Source organism: Stenella coeruleoalba (assembly GCF_951394435.1).
Source record: "Stenella coeruleoalba genome assembly, chromosome: 3".
NCBI lineage: Eukaryota > Metazoa > Chordata > Mammalia > Artiodactyla > Delphinidae > Stenella > Stenella coeruleoalba.
The window spans coordinates 72127974-72153200 of record NC_137148.1 but is presented as its reverse complement, the minus strand read 5'-3'; the positions used below and the strand labels follow the sequence as shown (position 1 = coordinate 72153200).

Genomic DNA, 25227 nt, shown 5'->3' with positions numbered 1-25227 from the left:
TTTTTCTCCAGAAAAAATGTGTTAGGTAAATGAATGAATAAATTAGAAAATAAGAAAAACAACTTCATTGTTTTGAGCAAAGGCATAATATTGCATTATTTAAATGTACCAGAAGTTTCTAGTCTGTTATTGATGAACATTTAGAATATTTTCAGATTTTTGGCTATTACTGTAGTAAACATTCCTGAACCTATCTGTTAAATCTTACACGTTTATCTGTAAGTGAATCCAAGGTAATTACTTTGCATTGTACTAGTTCAGTCAATTGCATTTTTAACTTTCACATTTCCAAGTAACACTCCTAACTGGTTGCATCACTTTACACTCTTATTAAAATACAATTTTTATTCTGGGGCAAACCACAAAACCTAAATGTTTAATGTCAGAAATACACATTCATAGAAACTACATATTCTTTCATCTACAGCCTTTTAATAAAAACTGTGTCAGATGAGATCTAAAAAAACTGAAAATCCTTGTGGCCTTGCTCAGCACTAGGGACATCCTGTTTCTCAAGGACAAAGTACTTGTTCCTTCTGGCCAGCTTTTTGGAACTTGGCCAAAATTCATGGCTAACTGCTTCCTTTGTATATTCTAATAATAAGATATAATTCTATTAGTGTCTTTTTGTAAAAAGCTCAATAACTGCACCTTTGTCAAATATAAATAATGGTTCAAGAGCATGCACATGTCATTGAGAAAGTATTTATACAAAGGAAACAGGTAGCAGTCCTGTAGAAGTGCTTGAAATTCTATCTCTCGGGCTTTCACATGGATTCCACTGCCTATTGACATTAAAATAAGAAAAGTAACCTATATGCAGAAAGAAGGTTGTATTCACATTAACATTCATGAAGGCTGAGCAGCTTGAGCCCTACACATCAAGTAGGGAATATATCCTTTGTTTACCGATGAGAAAATGTCTCAGTGATAAATGGTTACAGACAGGGGTGTCACAAGGGCAACAGCATACAGAACAGCTCCGACAAACTTAAAAAACATTTTTTTTTTAAAGTCTTCTTCTCCTCCAGTTCTTTTTGCAGATTGTGGAGCACAGTGCCTATCCCCTCAAATAAAAGAAAAATATCGCAATGCAGAATTCCTAACCTTTACTGAGGCACCTCCCAGAAAACAAAAAACACACTCTTTGAGAATAATTTGAAACAAAGCTTCAAAGGTTTCATGATGCATAAATATTCAGACATTCTGAAAAGAAGTGCCCTACACCCTGCACCCTGCCTGTTTGGGTCTAAAATGTATATTGTTATAAGACAGCACGGTCGTCAAAGTGCAAAGTCTAACGTCAACACTGGGAGACGTTAGGCACATCGTTAAAACGCTTTACACTCATTTACATAAATTCAAACACATTATCATACTCATTCAGTAAATTTCTGAGAAGAATCATATATGAGGTCATGAATTTGTCATTTTTCAAACTAATATCTTATTGACTCCAAAACTGACTTGGTAGACTTTCAGTTAATTTTCAAAACAAAATAAGTTATAACTTGTAGACAGCCTTGTCTCATTGAGAATAGGAAGCCTGGAACCAGGGCTCGAGGGCAATTACTTCCCGGGGCCTAACTCTAGGTGGCTCACTTTCCTCACCTAAAAACACAAAGGCTGAAACAACTGTCTCCCGCAGCCCAAGGGTTTTTTCTCCAGCATTTTGTCTTTTCTGCAGGAGTCTAGAGGATTCAGCAGGAAGAGTTAGAAGCACAGAACAATCTAAAACATGGATGTCGATACTATGCTTTGGGGAGTCCTTCCCCATCACACAGAAACCTCCAGATGCAGAGCAAGAGGAAATGCACAACAGCCGCCGACAAATCCCCTGCTAGCACCGCCCCACTCAGTGTTTTCTAGCCAGCCTTTGCCAGCACTGTGCGAACGAAGGACAAAGGCGCAGCCGGAAGGTCGCCCCGGGCCGCCGGGTTAGCCCCGAGCCTTGGCCCTGGACCTATTACTTACTGGGGATGACGGGGCGGGGCCCAAGGGGAGGAGTCAGGGGCGGGGCTGGAACCGGACTCTACTCCTGGGCTGCGGCGGAATCTCTGCGTCTGCGCGCCCGCGTAGGCCTGTGGTTGGGAAGCCCCAGGTTCTAGGCTCGCCCCCGCGCCCCGGCCTCCGCCTCCTCCAGGTCCCTTCCCACCTCCGCCCACTTGACGCGATGACGCACGGCAGGTTTGCGGACGTGGCGGCGGCGCACTGCACGAAAAGGCCGAGACGTTGGCGGCGGCGGTGACGGTCTACAGGGGCAGCCAAAAACGGAGGCCCGGCCATGAACTGGCCCGGGACGGCCTCCCCAGCGGCGGCGGCGGACTTGGTAGCCGTCTCCTCGTTGAGTCCCGCCTGCTAACGGGACAGGTAAAGATCGCGGTGAGAGGTCGGGGGTGGCCGGGTCCCGGCCGGCGGGGTTGGGCCCCAGCTGCACCCTCGCTGGAGGCGGCGCGGACCCCGCGGCCGCAGATGTGGCGAGGCACCTGGTTGGGGCTTGGACCCCAGCCCGCGTTGAAGAGACTCCGAGGCAGGGGAGACCTTCGAGACCAGCTCCACCAAAGCCCCTTGTTACACTGTCGGGGAAACTGAGGCTCAGAGGAAGGACTCCTACTTGCCCCAATCCCGGAGCAGCGCATTTCCCACCTAGACACACTACATTTCTCCTACAACTTCGTGTCTCTGTTGAATATTCGTTGACAGCATCTCGTCCACATCGTCCAAGTGTGATGGTGTAAGATAGAGATCTGAGATTTAATTCTCGCAGGGGTAACAGGGAAAGAAAAAACAAGACGTGTGGAAAGGAGGAGGGAAGTTAAGTTTTTAGAAACTGAATTGGCCCTGGCAGGTACAGTCCCTGTGATACTGTCTCAGTGCTGAACTGGATTGTGACCTGTGGCCCTTTTATTGCTCTCTGCTTAAGGAATGTCAAAGCGAAACACCCAGCAGCATTTATGCAGCACGAAGGCGTTTGGGAAATCATTTTCAGTCAGAAAGTGAGCTGATGAGTGCTTCAACACGGTATCCATTGTGTTACTCTTGTCATCTACGTAGCATGCAGGCTTGTTTTAGTTTTCTGAAGGGGGTATTTGTGCTTTTTTTTTCCTGCCTTAAGATAATTATGACAGGTGAAGAGAATTCAACCAGATGACTTGAATACTGGGTACTTTCTTATCTCTATATACTTGGCTCAGATAATTATATGCCTGGGCCAGAGTCTACCTTTTCGCGTCAATTAGGGACACAACCAATTCTTGATTATTCAGAAACAGACTACACAGTTTGTGGTATTCTACTGACTGCGTTTCATTCCAAGCGGAGTGAAGAGATCGTGAAACAGATGACATTCTAGTCTTTAAATATTATTTAGCAACATATCATGGAGAGACGTTGATATAAGTATCTAAAATGGCTTTGGGGCATTGCTCAGTGAATTTCAGCTGTTCTAAGCCAGTTTGGGGTTCTAAGACCAAATTATCAGGGGAAAAACGTCTAAAGGGCAGCATAACTGAGTCAGTATAGCCATGGGTAAATCGCTGTATATTAAGTGGTTCATAACTTTTTAAACTTTTTGAGAATATGAAAACAATAAATATTATCCTCAGAAAAATGTAAATATGTATAAAATTTTGCCTAGGAATCCACAGGATTCACAGACATTCCCTACATTAAAGACAGGAAAGACTGTAAAATAAGTGGAAATTATCTGTTTTAGATGAAGGTGAGATACTCTACTCTTTCAACTTTTTTGAGAACAGAATAAAAATAAAGCATCCTTAATTTATTATGGTATTAAAACAAGTTTAATCTTTAAGCTTGTTAGAGTTGTCACTTGTTAGAATTCCTTGAAGGAACAGGTGTGACTTTAAAACTGCTTTTAAGATGTAAAATGTGGTAGCTTTCTTTAGTTTGGTGGCTGTTGAGTTAGGAATTCCAGTTCAATAAATAATGTAGCTCTTGGGGGGACAGGTGAAATTATCGACTTAATATATAGCTATTAGTTATTTATGTTATCTGAATAGAAACCTTTGAGTTTTTGAAGCATTACAGTGTTGCCACAGAACAGAGTCAGAAACTGGTTTTCAAGGGTTCTATTCAACGATATGAAATAGTTCCCAAAATTTTAAAGTCTGTCCCGACATAGAGAGTATGTAATCTATTGTCATGTATATTACAAACTCAGACTTTTGGAGTTGGTCTTTTTCGATTTTTTTCTTTTTCACCTGGTACTTGTCCATAGTATTCACAACTGGCTTTGATACATCATTTAGTCTTGGCTTCTATGGCACAACATTTTCTTGGTTTCCTCCTCCTCTGAACACTTCTTTTCGTCTTTGCAGTCTGATTTTCCTTCGTCTAGGTACTAAATGTAGCAGTTCTTCAAGGGTCAGTCTTGGACCCTCTTATTCTGCGTGCACGCTCTCTCTTCCTCCCTCCCTCTCTCCCTCTCTCCCTCTCTCCCTCTCTCCCTCTCTCCCTCTCTCCCTCTCTCTCTGTCTCTCTCTGTCTCTGTCTCTGTCTCTCTCTCTCTCTGTAATCTCATCTACACAGCTTCAGTTTCCACCTATGTGCAGATGAGTCATTAAATTATATCACCCAGACCTTTCTGAATTTGACCACATAGACCACTTGACTACCTGACATTCTTTTTGGTTGTCTTAAAGGAATTTACAGTCAGCGTCACCAAGCCCCCCCGCCCCCACCAAGCTCTTTTTCCAGTGTTCCACATCTTAGAGAATGGCACTACCATTTACTCAGGGATGCAAATCACAAGTCTTGGTGTGATCCTTAACTAACTTCTTCTCTTTATATCTGAGCCACATCATTAAGCCTTAAGTATTTTATCTCCCCAAATTCCTCTTACGACCTCTCTACTCTCCATCTCTCACAATAATTGAGGATAATCTACTATCTTTCTTATGTGAACAATTAATATGAAGCTAAAACTGTGAATGTGGTAATAGTTTTGTATGTTCTTGTATTGTTTTTTGTTTTTAACATTGACAGACTTTATGGGGGCGGGGATCTGGTTTCCACCTGGGATCCTACCCTCTTAATATAGATAAGAAGGGATTTAGAAACCTTTGTACAGTATCTATTCTGGGCCCCCAGGGCAGGAAGGGGGTGATTGCTGGGTGGGCGGGCTGGAAGGGTGGAGGCAGGGCCCTTACCACCTGCATGCCCACATCCACCCTGAACATGAGGGTGGGGTGAGATGCTCTGGGAGGGATGAGGGAGTCCCCAGGCTAGGGGCAAGCTGGCAGCAGGGGCTGTGACAGGTAGCCATAGCTTCAGCAGCACTTGGCACCACAGTTGCAGGGCAGCTTGTTGCTGGCATCGTCAGTGGTGCACTTGTAGTCATAGGTGAGCTCCTCACCATGCAGGGTGCAGTGCAGGGTAGGTGAAGATGATGATGGGCTTCTGGCCCTCCACGTGGGTGACTTGAGAGAAGCAGTTGGGCTCACAGGAGTGGTTGATGACACGGGCAGCATTACCATGCATCGTGGCATCCCCACATCAAAGTCATCCATTCGGAACAGGTAGCACCCAGTGCCCTTCCCATCGGAGAACTTCTCCCGCTTATTGTTCTTTTTTAATGAGGATAGATTAACTTGATGAAGGTGAGTTGAGAGTGAGTACACTTAGGTCAGCTCTCATCTCAGTCAGTCTTAAGATGTCTTTTCTTAAGTAGAAATGAATGTAGAACTTATAATCTGTTCACAATCTTTATAGACCATAAATTGAGTTTCATGAGGACTTTGGTAAGTTAAAGTTTGGTGAAAAGCTGCCAGGGAAGAAAAATCCCTGGTTGAGAGCAAAATTATGACCTGTATAGAAGGTACATACTATACTAAATAAAAATACTGAAATCAGCGTGATCCAGGGAAGTAGGTAGGGAGTTCAAAAGACAGTTCAATCCCATGGAACTTAAAATGCAGAACAACTCAGAAAGTTTGGGGTTCATAAAAGTGTTGTGTGTGCACATATAAAACATATACTTTGATTCTATCAGATCTGTAAATTGTATATATGATCACACGTTTTTAAGACATAATACAAAATTATTTCTGTAATTTTCTTCACATCCTCAGAATGGGGAAACTTAATTTTTTGACCTAAAAAAATATAGCAATTTGCCCTTGTTAAAATGTAATCATCACCATGTTTTGTGATATATGGTCTATAAGAATGGATTACTTCTTCCTCCCATCCCATTGTCTCCATTGCCAAATACGTTCATTGTACTTCAACAACTATAAAACTTGAACCTAAAACCATTCTTTAAAAAACAAAAGATAAAGTGTCCTGAATATAAGATTCATGTAAATTAGTCAAATGGATCAGCTACATTCCAAAGTTTTCTCTGCCTTCTTTCCCTACCAGATTTTGACATTATGGCAGGGAGGCATCAGAATCGTAGTTTTCCTCTTCCAGGAGTTCATTCAAGTGGTCAAGTACATGCATTTGGAAATTGTACAGACAATGATATGTTGGAGGAGGATGCTGAAGTGTATGAGCTTCGATCCAGAGGAAAAGAAAAAATCCGAAGAAGTACATCAAAAGATAGACTTGATGACATTATAGTATTAACAAAAGATATACAGGAAGGAGACACTTTAAATGCAATAGCCCTTCAATACTGTTGTACGGTAAGTTTTAATTTGATTTTGCATAATGCAGCCCCAAATAAATTATTCGTTCATAGCACAAAATTGAAATAAATTCTGTGCCCTTTTATCTTGTATTCCCCCCCCACCCACTTTTTTGTCTTTTCACAGAAATCAGTATCATGTTGGTGGATGTTAACTTTTTAAATTTTTAAGTGAATACTTGAATTTCTGTTTATTTCTAAATCATGATTCTATTTTCAGATTGAAAAACACTCAAATGTGTTTATTAAGTTGTTCTCTTACTCATTGATAGGATTTTCTCCATGTTTTGCATTGTGCAGTGAATATCATCACAACTGGTACCTTATTTCTGTGAAATAGATTCTCAAAAGTGGGATTTATAGATGAAAGGTATATTTTTTATTTTACTAGGCATTAAACTCTGTTTAAATCCATTTAATGTCTGTGTCATGTCCATTTTGTATCCATAGCATGGAATCTATTTTCATGTAAACACATTGATATGGAAACTGTTGATATCTTTCATTTTCAAACTTTTTATTCTCATGCTTCCAAAAGAATTTTGAAATGTATATACTGTGTACCTCCTTGCACCTTTTAAAGTGAACATCTTAAATACATCCTGACTTAAAGTAGTTATAAAGGATTTAATTTCCAGAATGTTGTCAATATTGATATTTAAAAATAAGACTATTAGAATATTCTTTAAATATATGCATAGAATCCTAAATACCACCAGGATTTGCTACCTAAAATTATTCATTTAAAATATATATATGAGCTCTTTTTTTAGTAGCATGAAATTTTATATTTAAAAATTTTTTATATATTTAAAATTTTTTTCTCCTTGATTAATATTTTCATCCCCCCCAAAATCTTTCATAGTATAAAATATTTTTATCTTGAAAACCTTTTATTGATTACCTGTCATAGTTCTCTCCAATAGAAACACACACATATATTGATAAATTTATATATATATATTATTTAATTTTAAAGTCTCTGATGACCATGAGGTTCTATGTATTATTTTTCCTGAATAATTATTGCAATTATTCACAATTGATCAAAACAAACATTATAAATTTTAATTTAAATGTTTAATAAATATTTTATTGAAATGCATTTCTTGATGAGGTAAGAAAGCTGGGTTTGGGTTTTTTTTTTGTGACTTGTTCATGTATGGCAACATTATTTATTGTTAAATCAGAAAATATCTGATTTCATTCTTTAATGCAAATAAAATTGTTAATATGTGTTCTGTAGAGAAATAAGACCACTGAGAAATAAATTATAGAATGTGCTTTAGAAGGATGATAATGGAAAGTAATCAAGACTTTAAAATTAGGGGCAAGACTGAAAATATCAAGGTGAAGATCCAAGAGAAGAGTGTGGTCCAGCAGCTTTATTAGAGAAAGACATTAGTTTTCTTTTAATGAGCCTAGAAAATTTTCTTAGAAAAAGAGAAATTTGAAGTGCCATCTGAATGATTAAAAATAGATCATATTTCCAATGAAGTGAGAAGGAGAAAGTATTTCAGGCATGACAGTGATGTGGAGATTTCAAGGAGGAAATAAGGCGGACAACGGAGGAAGTTTAATAGCTGTTTCAGAAATGAGTGACACAGACTAGGATGAAGTGATTTAATATAACTGAGGGAAAGTTTGATATATAGTAAGAGAACATCATTGTAAGATTTTAACAAGAGTGCTGCAGAACGGGGTGGTGGGGGGCGGGAACCTGCTGGTGAATTAGAGGGAATCCAAGAAAGAAGTTACTGGAAGATGATCCAATGAATATGATTCAGGCTTAGGCTAAAATATTTATAGTAAAGAAGAGAAGAAGCCAATAGAAAATGTATTGGGGGGGAAATCACAGGGTGTATCCGCTGTTTCCTTAATTAAAATGAAGAGTGATGAAAGGCAGCTGAACGTTAGGGAAAAGATGGCATTGGCCACAATAATGGGAAAATAGATACAGCAGAGATAGGGAGTTAAGCAGTGCTCCCTTTTGACAGAACTCAACTAGCAAAAAAAAGATTAACCTTACAAAAGGATTTATCATTTAAAAATATGGTAATTAGTGCTATATTCCACTTGTAAATATTCAGCCTTAGGAATTATTAAAAACATGCCTGTTATAAAACAGTGATAAGAGGAACAAAAAGCTCAAGGTTACATTTGGAATCCTAAATGTAACCAAGGAAGTTAGCATAACAGAGAAAATATTATAGGGATATTTAGAGAGATAACCTAGTTAGATGCTAAACCTTGGAAACCTGGTTCAGAAAGATTATTGAGTAGTTATTAGTCAGAATACACAATACCAGGCAAAAGAGCATTTAAAGAGAATAGGATCAGGCTTTGGGGTTTGTCAGTGAATCTTCATTTGCCTTAAAAGAGTCTCAAGGTAGTAAAATGACAAAGCACCCTTTAACATTACACTCTCATCTCCAAGTTACTGTTCAGTCCTCTCTCCCTTTTCTTCCCACACATACACTTCAAAGGAATTGATTTTTCCAATAAGAACTCTCATTCTTCATCAGTAATATGCAGTTAATCCAGGTCACTACTACCTCTTAAAAACCCTGTCTGACAACCTGGATTCTGCAGGTTTCTGACTTTCCTACTATTAAAATTTAATAACAGCTAACATTTACATAACATACTGTGTGTCACTACTGTAGATGTTCTTTGGACATTTTAATACATTAATCTTCACAGTAATCCTATGTGGTAGGTAGTATTATTACTGTCATTTTACATATGTGAAACTGATTTGCAGACAGGTTAAACAACTTGCCCCAAATCATACAGCTAGAAAGTGTCAGGACCATGCTTCAAACCCAGATAGTCTGTGCTTTTAACCACCATCATATAGTGCTTTCCTGGGCACTGTTTCTTAATCTCCTTTGTGGATTTCTCTTAACTCAGCATACCCCTCAAATGTTGGCATTCCTCAGGGATCTTTCCTATGTTACCTTTTTCTCCTAGACTTTTTCTAGTGAATCTACTCTTGTGACTTCAATTACCATTTTTGCTGGTAATCCACAAATCTATATCTCTAGCTGAGATCATTCTTCTGAATTTCAGGCATACATTTATAACTGCCTTTGGACATCTTCCACTTGGCACATTTCAAGCACCTCAAAGTCAACATGTGTGAAATCTGCGTTCATTCTCTTTTATCCCTCTACAGTGTTCCATAATCTCAGTGAGTGACATCATCATCCATCGAGTTGGCCAAGCCAGAAATCTAAGTTTTATCCTAGACTCACTTTACCTCTCTGATATCAATCAGGTGATAAATGATCAGTGCTTGGTTTACAGCATTGATGGAAATGGTGGATTAATAACTTAAAGGCAGTTGGAGAGCCTGGCATAGTAATTGGTAACTTGAGAAACACTCTCCTGCTCCCCTTACAATGGCAGGTGGAGAGAACATGTAGACAGGTTGAGGATTATATAAAATGTATAAGGAAAGCTTATAAAAATGGCTGATCTGGGGGATAGTTGAATAATGCATTTACACCAGAGGTTTGGGGAAAAATGGCTTCAGGGGACAAATGAAGGAGACAAATTATCATATTTTATCAATTCTAAGGTGTATTTTTTTTACACATTTTAACATCTTTGAAGTTAGAATGGTGGCGTCTTCAATATTTGGTGGGGTTTTTTTTTTACCTTAATGATACATAAAATAATGGCACATCTTAGAGTGGATTGCATCTTGGTTTTGATAAAATATGGTACTTTTAGTTCGGTAAGTTGACATTTGCCTATACTCTAATCACCACATTAGAAGAAGGAACGTAAGTATCTGTAATCCTTCCTTCACAAATTGTTTACAAGCGGCAGAAGTATGATATTTGCGCATGATATAGAAAGAGAAATACCAAAAGATCCTAGAATCTACTTAAATAGCTAGGATTAGTGTTAATATTGATAATATGTGGGTGATTATAGAATGTAATTGGTGATTTCTTAAGACTGGTAGATCAAGAATGGTATAGAACTGTTATCCACAAATAATATAAAATCCTCTCTGGATGTGATAACTTACTACTTCTAATAATTAAGCTCAATTTTTTTTCCCTCCAAAAGTAACTGGGATGAATGAATATTACTACTTCTATTTTGATTTAGAATTTAGTTGAATTTTGCTTTTTTTTTCTTTACAGGTAGCAGATATCAAGAGGGTTAACAATCTCATCAGTGATCAAGACTTTTTTGCCCTTAGGTCTATCAAAATTCCAGTAAAAAAGTTTAGTTCATTGACTGAAACACTTTATCCTCCAAAAGGAAGACAGACTTCACGTCCTTCATCTGTCCAGTACCTTTCAGAACAACAGGAAGTTTTGTCAGCTAATGATTTTCTTTCTTCCAGTGAGTCAGCTGGTAGCTTTTTAAAAGAAGTAGACCGAGACATAGAACAAATAGTAAAATGTACAGACACCAAAAGAGAGAACCTTAATGAGGTGGTGTCTGCCTTGACAGCACAACAAGTACGTTTTGAACCTGATAACAAAAACATTCAACGTAAGGATCCTTATTATGGAGCAGACTGGGGAATAGGGTGGTGGACAGCTGTAGTGATAATGTTGATAGTAGGCATAATAACGCCAGTATTTTATTTGCTGTATTATGAAATTTTAGCTAAAGTGGATGTTAGTCACCATTCAACAGTGGATTCTTCACATTTGCATTCAGGAGTCACACCCCCATCACAGCAGAGAGAAATGGAAAATGAAATGGCTCCAACTAAAGGAATACCCTTTGTCCCACAAGATGACCATAAGCTTTATAGTCAATATTCTCAGTTACCTGCTGCTCGACACAAAACATAGCAGTTAGTTCAGTTACAGTGTTAGCGATCACATATGCATCTGGAATTTGGTGGGTGAATCAGTTATATTAAATAACCATTTCAAAGGCAGAATTTAGGGAGATTGAAGATGCTTTGTTTTTCACCTTTTTTTTTTGTTTGTTTTTTGGAGCCATTTACAAATGGATTGAGTATAAAATCCCTACAGTTGCTAGTTGTTGATTCTGAAAGCAGTACATCTGTATATCTCTTTTATCAATGCTTAAAGCAGAAATGAATTTAAATATGTGTCTCGGAAGTTCCTGGAAAATGCATTTTTTTCTTATTCAAGACTGGTTATGTTCAAATTTTATTTTTTAAGCAATTGTTTTTGGTTTGAGATTATTAATAGTAAATTCATTATGCAGAATAATGATAGCATCAGATGTCTGCAACTGAAGAAAATTTATTACTAACCATCAAAATATTTAGTTGCAGAAAAGTTTGATTATAAAATTATTTGATATGACTTAAAATTTCATTTTGAAACTTAAGAAAAACCCCACATTTAGTACATACGCTATGAAAACATAAGTAGAACAGAAAGGGGAAAGAAATGTATAATGTCTGTAATAGAAGCTGAGATATATTATTATTTTTAAGCCCCCAAATTAATGTGTTAACTGTTGGGAAGTTGCCATTTGGTCACTAGAACACTGGATTATGTCAGGACCTAAAAGTTATCTTTGTCTCTGAAAGAATGCTGCCTCTGCTTCTGTGTTTTAAGTGATTATATTTGCCTCTGATGTTTGAAAGCACTTTTGTTGTTCTTTGATGAAAAGTGTTATACATGTACAGATTAGTATTAATTAGGAAATATTTCCTTACATACTGTGATAAGTTGTTGCTGTGTTACATGTAATAACATGCCTTAATTACATTTAATGCCTTATAATACTTTATGTAAACTAGTATAATTTTTAGAATTAAAATTAAGCATTATTTCAGATGGTCCGATAGGATTCATAACATAGGCTGTATAAATTTGTCTCCACCTTCACTGTCAGGCACAAGTTAATGGGATAGTAACATTTTTGTTGTCTGTCTCTGAGGTCTGTTGCAGAAAAGCAAGGGTAAAGAGACCTTTTGCATTAGCAAAAACAGACAAATTGTTTTGTATATTGATCCCTTAACCTCTGTTTTTCAAAGAGAAAATGTTCAGCTTAGGTCTTTTTTCCCTGAACTAGAGCATCAAATTGGGGAAGAGAGGCCAAAGGTGTATATGGATTGGTGAAAAGAGTGCCACTTTTAAGATCTGTATGGATCAGAGTCTGGCTAAATAAGCATTTGCATACTGATTCCATCATTTAGTTTTTAAAAGTATGTGTTTTTAAAATGCTATCAAAATGATTCATTTGGTGGAGTCTGGCTTGCCTGTTTGTGTATAATAAAGTATGTACCTTAAGATATATTATACCACCTAATTTTCTGGGCATTATTTCCTAACTTTTAATGTTTCAGCTTTTTGACCAGTCATTTTATATTTCAAACTTCAGTCTTGATACAAAGTGGGGTGAATAAATATATACGCTTAATGAGGTTTAATGTCCTTTTAGGAGCAGTGTATCATAGAAAGACAGGACAAAGGTGTCAAACATTAAAGCCCTTGCATATATTAGAGGGCCTGAGACAATTACCAAAAAGTGTTAATATGGAGGTTTGTAGCAAACTGATTTTTTGAGTTAACTCTATTAGTTTAAGATTTAAAAAATTGTTTTAATGTGCTTTGGGCATCTTGAGAAAAGTATGATCTTTCTAATTTATGCTCAGTGTTAACTTGGTCAGTTTACATTGTATTTATTAAGCCTGCTGAAAATCAAGTTTCAAGAAAGAAAATACAGATTATTTTAGGGTAGAATGGGCTAGATGTCCTTTGAAGAACTTTGTTTACATCAAATTGATGAAATTACGGAGTCAGGGATTCCTTTTTGCTAGCGGTACTTTGAAATTGTGATAGAGAAGTCTGATTTATAAAATAAGTAACTTTTTAAAAAGTAATGAGGTATACCATGTACTTGATTAAAAACCTTTTCTGTCTTGCAGAGTGTCCTATTCCTTAAAGGCAGTATAACATATCCTTATGACACAGGCAGTTTCCTTTGTCCATATATTTGAATTACATTGGGCTGGCCAAAAAGTTTGTTCGGATTTTTCCATAACATTTTACAGAAAAAACAGAGGGAACTTTTTGGCCAACCCAATATATTTTTTTACTTAATTGAATATAATTTGAATTATATATAATTCTATATATATGTATAACATATATAGAATTCTGTTATATATATAGAATTCTAGATTCTAATCCTTAAGTGTCATTTGTAAAAGAAAAATTTCTTAAGCATTTAATAGATTTAGAATAATTTTAGCTTTTAAAAAGTACTAATACATCAAAATTTGTAACAAATGCAGATTACTTTGTAAAACTTAATAAAACAAGAAAAGTTATTTGATTTTGTGGCTTTTGTGTTGAAACGCTTATTTGAATTTACTTTGAGGCTTTACATTAGAAGATATATACACACACACACATACATGCAGATGTAAAAGTAACGGAACTGTGAATCACTGCATTTGGTTCACTTAAAAAGTTGGAGTTGCAAGTGAAGAAAAACCTATTTTTAAAAAGGGCAGATTCTTAAAGTCTGGGTACAAATGGTTAAGATTGTTTCAAACTAATGGATGCCATTTAAATTAAATATTTTTTGCCATCGTATTTCTAGAAAATTACAGGATTCATGTCCCCAAAAGATATATTAAGATCAGTTATAGAGAGTCTGGTGGCCACGTTAAGAATTAGAAGACAGTAATGTTAAATTAATTTCTCCAAAGACTTTTGTTTTTTAAAGCTTATCTTTTTCTGGACTCTACTTACTTGTTCAGTGGCCTGAAGAGTTCTTTAAATGAACCATTATTTAGTCATTAGTTCTTTTTAAAGTACTACAAAAATTACCTACTTGGGAATATGAAGGATACAATTAGAGTTTTAGAAATATCGTGAAACAAAGATCCAGTCAAAGTGTTACAGAGTAAAGGTGTAGTTTTTAGGAGTCTGTATTTAAATGGTACATTATGATGGGAATCATTCTTATTTTGAATTACAAAGTTGCTCAGGAAATCAGTATTTTCTTCCAAGTATGTGCATATTGCACTGTTAGATCATAGAAATCTGATGCTTTATTTAATTCTTTTTATGTATGCAAATTATATAAGTCTTTTGTATAATGTATTTTATACAGAAGCAGCATGGAATTGTAGAATGTTATGTTAGCATGTACATCTGTAAAACTGGTTTTTAAAACTTCTTGCCCCTCATTTTTCATATTTTAAAAGATCTGCAAAATGCAATAAAGTTTCTATTTTATTATTCAATCGAAAATGGAATCTGGTTAATTTAATTGAATAAAGCAAACCTTTTCTCCTCCTCTAACTATTAGAGATACTATGTAAGATAGACTGAATTGCCAAAGATTTACCAATTCAGATTCCCCCTTGTTATACTGAAAAAATACACTGGATTATTTATAGTACATAAGTGAAAGGAAATGAAAAAAATTTCAGATGAATGTTATTTGTTGGGGGGATCTCTGATCTCATGGAAGAAGGCCTCATGAGACCTGGTCCACACCTTCTTGGCAAGTTACAGATTGGTTGTGTGACAATATGCTCTATTTATATGTAAATTTTATTATCACGGAAACAACCTTTCCATTTCAAAATATTAATTTTTTAAAATACCAGTAGCAAAAAGAATTGAGACAGTTATTTGGAGTTTTTATTTATTTAATGGAGAACTTGTGGTGTAATCCTTGTTTTCTCCATTTTTAAAAGTATCTTGATCTTAAAATTGTATTTACAGTTTTTCTTATAAGAAGTTTTTACTAACTTAAGAGCATTTAACCAAATTAAGGAAAGCCATTGATACTGTACATCTGAAGGTAGTGGGGAAGGAAAGGTTAACAAGGTCATCTGAGTTTCTTAGCATTCTCTCAATATCCAAATCTATTAGTTTGTTATCACAACTTTAATCACCTAGAGTTTGGTTGATGGTGGTTTGTTCAAGAACATTTGATACTGGCATCCCTGCTCAATAAATACACAGTTATTTTACTAGGTAAAATAAGTATTAACAAATTAGTTTTCTCTATCGAATATATTTCAGCAGGGTCAAAGAAAACAATATAAAACAAAAGGATACTATTGTAAGAATTTAATGTGTAAACAATACAGAAAAATAAGCATTAGCGCAACAAAACAGTTTTGCATCTTATATAGAAATTTTAAAGATACTTTACCAACAAGTAGGAGGTTAATCTCTGTATTAAAGCTTGCCTTCTTATAGAATAATTTAGCATTCTCTGAGATTTTAAGCCAGAAAAACAAGATTCATGCTGGTAAAGCAACCTGCAAATACTTTCTGCCTGTTCTCACAATTAGTCTACTTTAAACATAAGATCTTCCAAAGGAGGAAGCCGATGCACTTAACGGAGATGGCTGGGGCCTTCCCAGGAAATCCTTGCCCATAGGAGATGCTTTACCATCTGCAGGACTAAAATGGTGGCAACAAATTGAAAGCCAGGGAAAGATTCCTGTATCTTTGGTGTATTTGCCCAATTTAAGTGTTAGCTTCAGATGTATAATAACACAAGTAAACAGAACCATAAAGATAAGCTTTCTATAAATTAAATGGTATTTGGCTGTAGTACTAAGGAGGTGAGAGATTAAGAAACTTCTGTTAATTATCAATCCTAAATGACTACTTGCCCATTACAACTGAAAACTGAGGATTCTACTCTACGAAGTAGAATTGCTAATACTAGCAATTACTAATCTACTAATTAGTAGATTGCTAATACTTTAGAGTGTTTTATTCATGTTTTCCATTTAGAATCTTTAGAATTATTGATAAGCTCCTTTAAATAAGAAATCACATAGGATCAGCACAATACTGAACTAATAATGGCCCTCACACACATACTGAATTATCTGAGAAATATTACAATTGAAAGTGGTCTTTTTCCTGAGAAAGCCATGTTACAAAATGGCACAAGACAATACACATTTCCTCCAATTTTTCCCACCAGAAAATAAGATGGGAAAATCAGATTATAATATATTTTATGAGGAAAACATGTTTGTTTCTCAAAACTGTTTTCAATCACTTTATCATCTACAATTTTTTAAAGGGTGAGAACTAAATTTAAATTAAGAATGATCATTTCTACAAGGTGAGAGAATGAATACATATGGTAAACTTTGGTTAGAGTTTAAACAATTTTTATAGAAAATTGTTCACAAGTGAAGAAACTAAGGCACAGAAAACTTAAGCTCAATTTCAAGGTTGAGTTTAATAGTAAAGGTAGAAATAGAATCTAGGGCTCTTGATTCTCAGAGGGTAATGGGTGGTATCTTCCCAAGAGGGAAAAAATTTATTTCTTTTGGTGGGTAATGTTCATAAATCATTTTTAAAAATGAATTTCCTTGAAAATCTTTGGCATATGTGAGTCATTGGAGGCTGAAGTTTATAGATATCCTCTCCCCCACCCCAGTACAAAAAGGCAGGGGAGCTAGTTTTTAAATGAATCAAAAAAGATTAATCTAAATTTCAAAGTGACCTGAGTTTCATTCTGCATTGTTATATAAATCAATTGGAGAGGTCAGTCTTGTGAAACGTAACAGAGGCCACTACACCTCACAGATTACACATACATGCATACTGCAGTGAGATTTATATGACTAGAATTTAGTCAACATTTTTATAAAGTACAAAATTAAATCTCAGTCTAATTTTTCATAAGCCAATGACTCAGAGATATCAAACTTGTTACAGTGGGATGATTCATTCATATATTGTATGGTATGAAGTTAGCCTCCAATTCAGGTATTTTTAATATGCATCCCAGGCCTTTGTATTGGTTGAGATGTAAGCTGTGAAATTTACTTAGCTCAGATTGGCATTTTTCCCTGTGCATGTGCTTCCAATCACGAAATTTTTAATCTCATAAAATGTGCACTTGTAAGAGCTCAGGTAGGTTTATGTAGTCATAATATAGTAGCACAGAACATAACATGTAAAAGTAAAAAATAAAATTATTTTCAAGTTTCTTTGTATTTAAAGTGCTCCATGTGCAGTATTAAACCAACTTTCAGATTATAGAAATCCGTTATGATGACTAGTAGTTTTAGAAAAGATCAGCAGTTAAACAAGAAAAAATTGTGTAAGTATGAATACATAGATTAAAAGATGCAAAAACTCTTTAGGTACATTGTAATCCAAATAATACCAAAAAAAAAAAAATCCACTTGAATACATTAGAGAGATGACAGAGGTGTTGAGAAGGAATGTCAGAGACTAATTGGTAAGGTAACTAGTATGTAAACTCAAAGTGGTTCTGAATATTTTGGTAACAAGTATCTTTCCAACAAAACAGGAACAAAAATAAAATACTCATTCCTTATCAGAAATAAAATAGAAAACAAGTCTGTTCAAATGTTCAGAAGCTGTATCATAAAAATATTTTTTGAGAAATTTCATAGCTAATAGGTTGCTTCATCCATGTTGTCATCACTGTCTGCACCAAAATCATCTCCATCTTCAAAGTAGGAATTAATGTAGTCATTTTCCTAAGTGAAATGATATATTCCTCAGTAAACATTAAAAGTATGAGTAGTAACATTAAAGAACATAATGTAGGCTGTCCCTTTAATATAAGTTTATAAATATCAAAGTTAGGTAATTAGAAAATATGCCACGCTTAAAAGAAGTCTCTGTTATTTCAATGCTTGAAACACACATTAACTTTCACATATCTAACTGTGCTTTCTTCCTCAAGACCACCATCTCCTACTATTCTCAGGCACCAACTAGCTGAGAGAACATAAACGGATGCCCATTACACCTTAATAGGATTATACATCTCATTCATTTTACCTTAGTGGGATGATACATGGTTTAGTTAGTTAAACCACTAAACACTTACTCCAAACAAATGTACAAACACTCAAGAAACGAGGCCAATTTATACTAACATTCATTCGACTACACCAGAACTGAGGTTTCCGGTTACAATGCATAGCTGAGCATAAGCAGAGTGATTTTTGCTTCCTACCAAAAAACAAACAAACAAACGAAAAGACCTCAAGATACTAAATCAAATGCAGAAGATGCCATATTATATTACATCTAGGGCCCCTCAGTTTATTTTTTTTAAATTTTTATTTGTTTTATTTATTTATTTTTGGCTGTGTTGGGTCTTCGTTGCTGCGCACGGGCTTTCTCTAGTTGCCGTGAACGGGGGCTACTCTGTTGCGGTACGCGGGCTTCTCATTGTAGTGGCTTCTCTTGTTGAGAAGCACGGGCTCTAGGTGAGTAGGCTTCAGTAGTTGTAGCACGCGGGCTCAGCAGTTGTGGCTCACGGGCTCTAGAGCGCAGGCTCAGTAGTTGTGGCCACACGGGCTTAGCTGCTCCGCAGCATGTGGGATATTCCCGGACCAGGACTCGAACCCGTGTCCCCTGCCTTGGCAGGCGGATTCTCAACCACTGTGCCACCAGGGAAGCCCCTCAGTTCCTTTATAAATTAAGAGGGATTAAGCCCCTGGGAACATTCCAATTCTTATGGCTGAGTAAGACTACTATCTGTGTAAATGACTCAAGATATTTCTGCTTTCTATCAAAAATTTAAAAATCTACTTTGGATATAGATTAAAAGAAATTTAAGAGCGTTATTAACCAACTGCAGTGTATGGACTGCAGCTGGATTCCAACTGGAATAAGCAAAAATTTTTTTTCCAATCAAAACTATTTGAACACTGGTTTAATAATTGATGATATTAAAGAGTTACATTTTATTGTGTTAGGTATGATAATGATATTGTGATGTTGTTAAAGAGCCCTTATTTTTTATTTTTTTATTTTTGTGGTACGCGGGCCTCTCACTGTTGTGGCCTCTCCCGTTGCGGAGCACAGGCTCCGGACGCGCAGGCTCAGCGGCCATGGCTCACGGGCCCAGCCGCTCTGCGGCATGTGGGATCTTCCTGGACCGGGGCATGAACCCGTGTCCCCTGCATCGGCAGGCGGACTCTCAACCACTGTGCCACCAAGGAAGCCCGAGCCCTTATTTTTGAGTACATACTGAAATATTTATGGATGAAATGATATAATGCCTGGGATTTGCTTTAAAGTAATCCAAGGCAGCTGCAGGCTTGAAGTGGGGAGGAAAGGAGCAGACTGGGTGGATGAAAGAGTGGCCGAAAGGCTGGCTATGAATTGATCATTGTTAAAGCTAGGTGATGAGTCTGTAGGTGTTTATATTACTAGTCACTAGTTTTTGTAAATGATTGAAATTTGCCATAAAAAAATTAATTTCCAGGATACACAGTTTTGAGGGCATTAGCCCACTGTGGCCTCCTTTGCCTAGCAAAGCAATAAAGCTATTCTCTTCTACTTCACCCCCTCCCCAAATTAATCTCCACATCTCTACTATCTACAGCAGAAATTATGATAGAGTAAGAAATAGGGACTATTCTCAAAAGAAAGTCTCCTGGATATCACCTTTTTTAGTATCTGCATGGTGGGATTTTATATATAGATTTATATAAATAATATAAGAAAGGTAACTTGTATTATTCAGATATGTATTTCATTACTTTGTCCTCCCTAAACACTTTAATTTTCTGTATCCAGCTAAGACCCTAGGAAGTTGGCCTGGTTTCTCTGGTGCCAAGAAATCCAACAGTCTGGAAACCTGGCTGAATCCGGAGGCCATGTACCAGGGACGAGTGGCATGGTTGAGAGTTCAAGTGAGTCCATCTTGTAAGTGAGATCTTGGCAAGGACACTTGTGTGAAAATATAAGCTAGCCAATTTGTACATACAAGTGGAAATGAGTAAGGAGGAGATACTGTATTTCAAATTGAGCATATGCCACTTGTGTTTAGACATGAGCACCTCCAAGTATGTTCAATGATGCGCATTAGGTAATTTTGTGAGATTAGTAATCTTGATACAAAGATTGGTACAAAGTGAGAACTTGTTGAAATTGATGGCTTAAATGGTTCTTGGCTTCATTTGGGCCCCTGCTTTTTTCTTTAATTGTAACACTCAAAAGACTGCAGAAAGAAAAAAGTCTATATTTTCTCAATTTTATATGTAGGTGTTACATAGATAATTCGCTCCACTTTACTCTTCAAAACAAAATGCTCTTTAAATCCTCAATATACATCAGGTGAGTCAATTAGCAGTAATTTTTCATTAATCAGTTAATTGCTAGAAAGAGCAAAGAGTAACTTTAAATCTGGAAAGGCTTTGAGCTTGCTTATACCCAGACTCACCCAGCCTCACACTCAGAATATATATCCTTTCTTTATTAAAGTAGAAAGTTGGTTGTTTTTTTTTAAATGAAATATAGTTATATAAACCCACTGGTGGTGTTTTGGACTCTGTTAAGACCCAATACAGAATTCTGAAATTACTAGAATCCTAATGTTTGCTGTTCTTGTTAGGACAGATCTAAATTTCAACACAGGTCAACTCAAGTAGACATTATAAACAGAGCATTTCAAAAGCCAAAGAATATTCAGGAAAATTCTGAAAAAGAAGGGTAACATGCTCTAAAAATATTAACAAATAATCAGAAGCTTCTATTAATTGGAACATCTTAGTGATAGTTCAGAAATGGATCAATGGAACAGAGTCCAGAAATACATCTAAGTAGGTGAAGGAATCTAATAGCTGATAAAAGAGAATTTCAAATCCATGCAGAAAGAAAATTTAGTACATGAGGTAGGCAACTGGCTAACCACTTGGAAACAGATAAAAATGCTTCTGTACCCCCTCACTGCACACCAATATAAATTTTATAGGAATCCAAAATTTAATGTAAAGTACTTGTAGCATATAATAAAGATTTCTCAGGTGGAGCAATTCAGGTGAAAAAAAAAGATTCAGAGTGTGGTGTGAGAAGCTGAAATGGAGTGAAGACAATGGTCACTTGCAATGCAGAAGAAACTCTCAGCCTAGGGTTAATGCATGAGACGTTTACAAAGTCCCAAAGAGGCCGTGACCAACAAACTTACCCTGCTTGACTGACTCCAGCTTATTTTGAAATGCACCATGTTTCCGAAAGTTGGAAATCCCAAATCTAAAACACTGAGTTCTGACTGAGATACTTGAGGTTGGATTATGAATGTTCTCTGATAGTGTCCACATGCACGTTGGGATTTAAAACCTGATGGTACTGCAGAGTACCCCCTCAAACCTATGTGACTAAACCCTTAATTCCCTTATTGCTGACTTAAAATTGTATGTATATAGATCTTAAACTAATCTGATCAATTTCCTTAACTTGTGGACTTCCACTTTCAAATTTGCCTATCAAGTTACTTTTACCTCCTACATTCCATTTGGTATCACTATAATTTCAATGCTATAATAATTCTCCTGGTACCAAGAACTTGATGCCAGTGATAATAATATACCCCTGGTTCCCATCAACTTGGTTTTGGTTTGTTGGTTTACTTTAATTATATACCATATTAGCTCATTCTTAAGCTTAGTTAGCTTTGTTACTCTCCCAGAATAGACCATTACCTCTTCTTGCTCTTCTTCGTCATATTCCTCTTGTTCTGCAGCATTGTCATCCTCCTCATCATCACCTTCTTTACTTTTCTCTTTGCTTCCTTCTTTCTCTTCATTTTCTTCATCTGATTTTTCACCATCACCTCTCTTTTCCAATTCCTGGTATAAATGAACTTCATTAATTTAAATGGAAACCACTAGACTCTGACTTGCCTGCTCAACCTCAAGAGAACAGCTACCTATCACCCTAATTCTAACCCTCCCTTACCGACGCCTCCAGGCCACCACCTAGGACACCGTGAGTTAACTCAAGAAAGATGGGACTAAATGGCCTGTCATTACACTGGTATTTTCTCTGAGTTTGCTACTTCATAACTGGGTCTTGAGTCATGCTGTGATATCAGCTCTGCTGCCCAATGCTTTATTTTTATGATTCCTATCCTACCTCCTTATAAAATATTGAGTTGATTCTGTTTATGGAGAAGCACTTTCAGAATGTTATTTTGTTTTCCTTGAAACATGAAAGGAGAAAAGAGAATGGAATGGTAACATTTCAAAATGTCTATGTTTTAGTTTCTAAGTGAAACTGTTTAAAATAATATCAAGTCATCCTATTTGCAGATTATCCATGTTCTTATCTCTATTCTCCCTCATTATTTACTTCCCATTTCCAAGGATTTTTGTTTCTTAATGTATCTGGCAGGTACATTAAGAAAAGAGAGATTAAAACTCAAATTTCAGTAAATATTAGCAATTATTAGCAACTCTAAGAATGCAGGCAAAGAAGAGATGCAGAGTTAGAGAAACTTTGATTACCTGATGGCTCCACTTATCCACCTTGTTAAAACCACTGCCACCTTCTCATAAGACAGAGATTTAACTTTAAGATTACATCTTTATATTTCTATTGTGACTACCAATAATTTTTTCCATTTGATAAAAAGTGACCTGTTTTTATTACCATTACTATCCATTTGCTAAACTGTTCTAGGCTTAATTTGCACAAGTGACAGAATTTCACCAGTTTTCTAGGAGGTGGGGGACAGCAATAATTTCATATATTAATACTCATAATTAATGCATAAGATCACTTTAACTAAAACACTATTATTCTTAATCAGTAATCAGAACACTAATTCATAAATCTGTAAATACTCTACCCTATTATAAGATATTTGCTCTGTAGATTACATACAGAGAGAAAACATATTTTGTATTTGGTGTGACCTACAACTTAACTATTCCATTTGGTTCTTAAATATTTTTTTAATTCCTTTAATTACATTCAAATTTGAATTTAAGAAAACCAAAGGCAATGAAAGACTACATCAGATAGTCTCAATTTTTAATCAAAATTCAAACTCTACCCTTCCTGTCACCTTACCCCACTTAGGTAGAACAAATAAGACCAAGGTAATAGACATAAGATGATTTATCTTCATACTGACCCATGTTACCTTATATGAGTTATTCCTACAATATAATGTGTGCAATTTTTAACACTTGGCAATCCCTTTGGAAAACTGCATGTAAAGAAAATAGTATTTACAGATTTTTTAAGTGTTTATAAAAACACATACATATAATGATGACATATTAATGTTAATTAAGATATGAAATTTTTTTCTTTTCTATTTTAATCAAACCCTAGTAAAAAGGCCTACAACCCACAAGATTGTATAGTTAAAAGGGAACTGTAGTGCTATACTTATTTAACTCTGTGCAAGGTATACGCTACATCTGAAAAAATCATGCTATTACCTATTAGTTAATAATTAGCAACAGAGTTATTTAAACCAGTTATGTAAAAATATTTTTAAATATAGAATTCATTCAGTGCTATGTAGGGACTAGGAGGTCTTGATTTCCACTACTGCCACCTCAATTATCTTTAAATAAATAACTTCAACTTTATTTCTACTACATAGACCTAAATCAAACCAATAAAATACCTAAATCAGCTAACAAATATCAGATTTATGAAATTTAGAAAAAAGATATCATACACACTGTCTCATCACTTTATTCCTTTTGTGTTAAGATATTAGTTTTAATTCATCTACTTAATAGTCTCCATTTTCTCTTCTGTGAGATACAACTATTTACCCCTACTACTTTATGGATTTATTTAAAGAACAATGTGAATAACACAATGTGAAAACACTTTGAAAACAGTTGAATTATGAACAGTTAACAGTTCTAGCTTAAATACCATAGACCACTCACAGAGCCACCTGTATGTCATACAGAAATAAGCTCAAATATTAGTTTACTGCTGTCTGATTATTCACACAATAACCATGAGATTTGACTGGATGTCATCCCCTCTCCATCACAGAAGTTTCATTAAAGAAAACTTGCAACTACTTTTGCTGAAGAAATGAACAATAATGGAGTCATCTAGAAGCTAACTTTGCTCTATTAAATAAAGCTGCTAACTCATTGGGATTTCTAGATTTAAAATTCCAGTTTTAACAAAGTGTGTAATGAAAAAAGGTGTTTAAATGTAGGGAATAAGGAAATACAACTTGTTCTGATGAGAAACCACATCCAGAGGTCCAGATCTATCTTCCTTATAGCCCATGTCATCTTAGCAACTTCTTTCCAGGAAGTTTTAAGAACAGTCAGAATCTGTGTTCAATCAATACAAGATGGCTAGTTCTGCAACTCCATCCATCATTCCACCACAGTAAAACCTGACAGTTATTGCTATTCCTTCAACAATCCTCCTGGCTTGATTTTCAGACCTGTTATCTTCAGCTCAAGTACTGGTCAAAAGTAAAATTTAAAAAGATGAGTTTCTGTTACCAGATAGCTATGCCAACTTGGCCAGGCAAGTAAAAGTTTTAAAGCTTGACGTCCTCATCGGTAAGTAAGGAATAATAATACCCATCTCTCTTTGTTGTTATGAAGCCTTAAGCACATAATGGATGTAAATAGTTCATCAAAGAGCCTGCTATTTAAAAAGTTCTCAAAAAGCGCTAGCTGCTATCATTATCATCATCATCATCATTACCATCACCATCACCATCAATGCAAGGTAATTCACGCATTGATAGTGGGAATAAAGGGAATAAACTGGTATAACCTCATTGGAGAATGATCTGCCAATATTTATCCATATTTTCCATATTATACAGTACACATAACAGCTGAC

The 25227-nt window shown here is 35.9% G+C and overlaps 2 protein-coding genes across 2 annotated transcripts in view; one reads left to right on the top strand and one right to left on the bottom strand.

Annotated features, from left to right (window-relative positions):
• Window positions 1-1742: 1742 nt before the first annotated feature.
• On the top strand, window positions 1743-15492 carry LYSMD3 (LysM domain containing 3). The gene is made up of 3 exons (XM_079916794.1): window positions 1743-2370; window positions 6385-6650; window positions 10813-15492. Exons 2-3 carry the CDS (start codon window positions 6396-6398, stop codon window positions 11476-11478), a joined length of 921 nt encoding a protein of 306 aa, XP_079772920.1. The 5' UTR covers window positions 1743-2370; window positions 6385-6395; the 3' UTR covers window positions 11479-15492.
• Window positions 15493-15741: 249 nt separating this feature from the next.
• The window catches only part of POLR3G (RNA polymerase III subunit G), a 41109-nt gene continuing 31623 nt past the window's right edge, over window positions 15742-25227 (bottom strand). The window contains exons 7-8 of the mRNA XM_079917981.1: window positions 22083-22229; window positions 15742-18119 (exon numbers count right to left, since the gene is read on the bottom strand). Coding sequence (XP_079774107.1) covers window positions 18033-18119; window positions 22083-22229 — 234 coding nt within the window. The 3' untranslated portion in view covers window positions 15742-18032. The remainder of the gene's footprint in view (window positions 18120-22082; window positions 22230-25227) is intronic.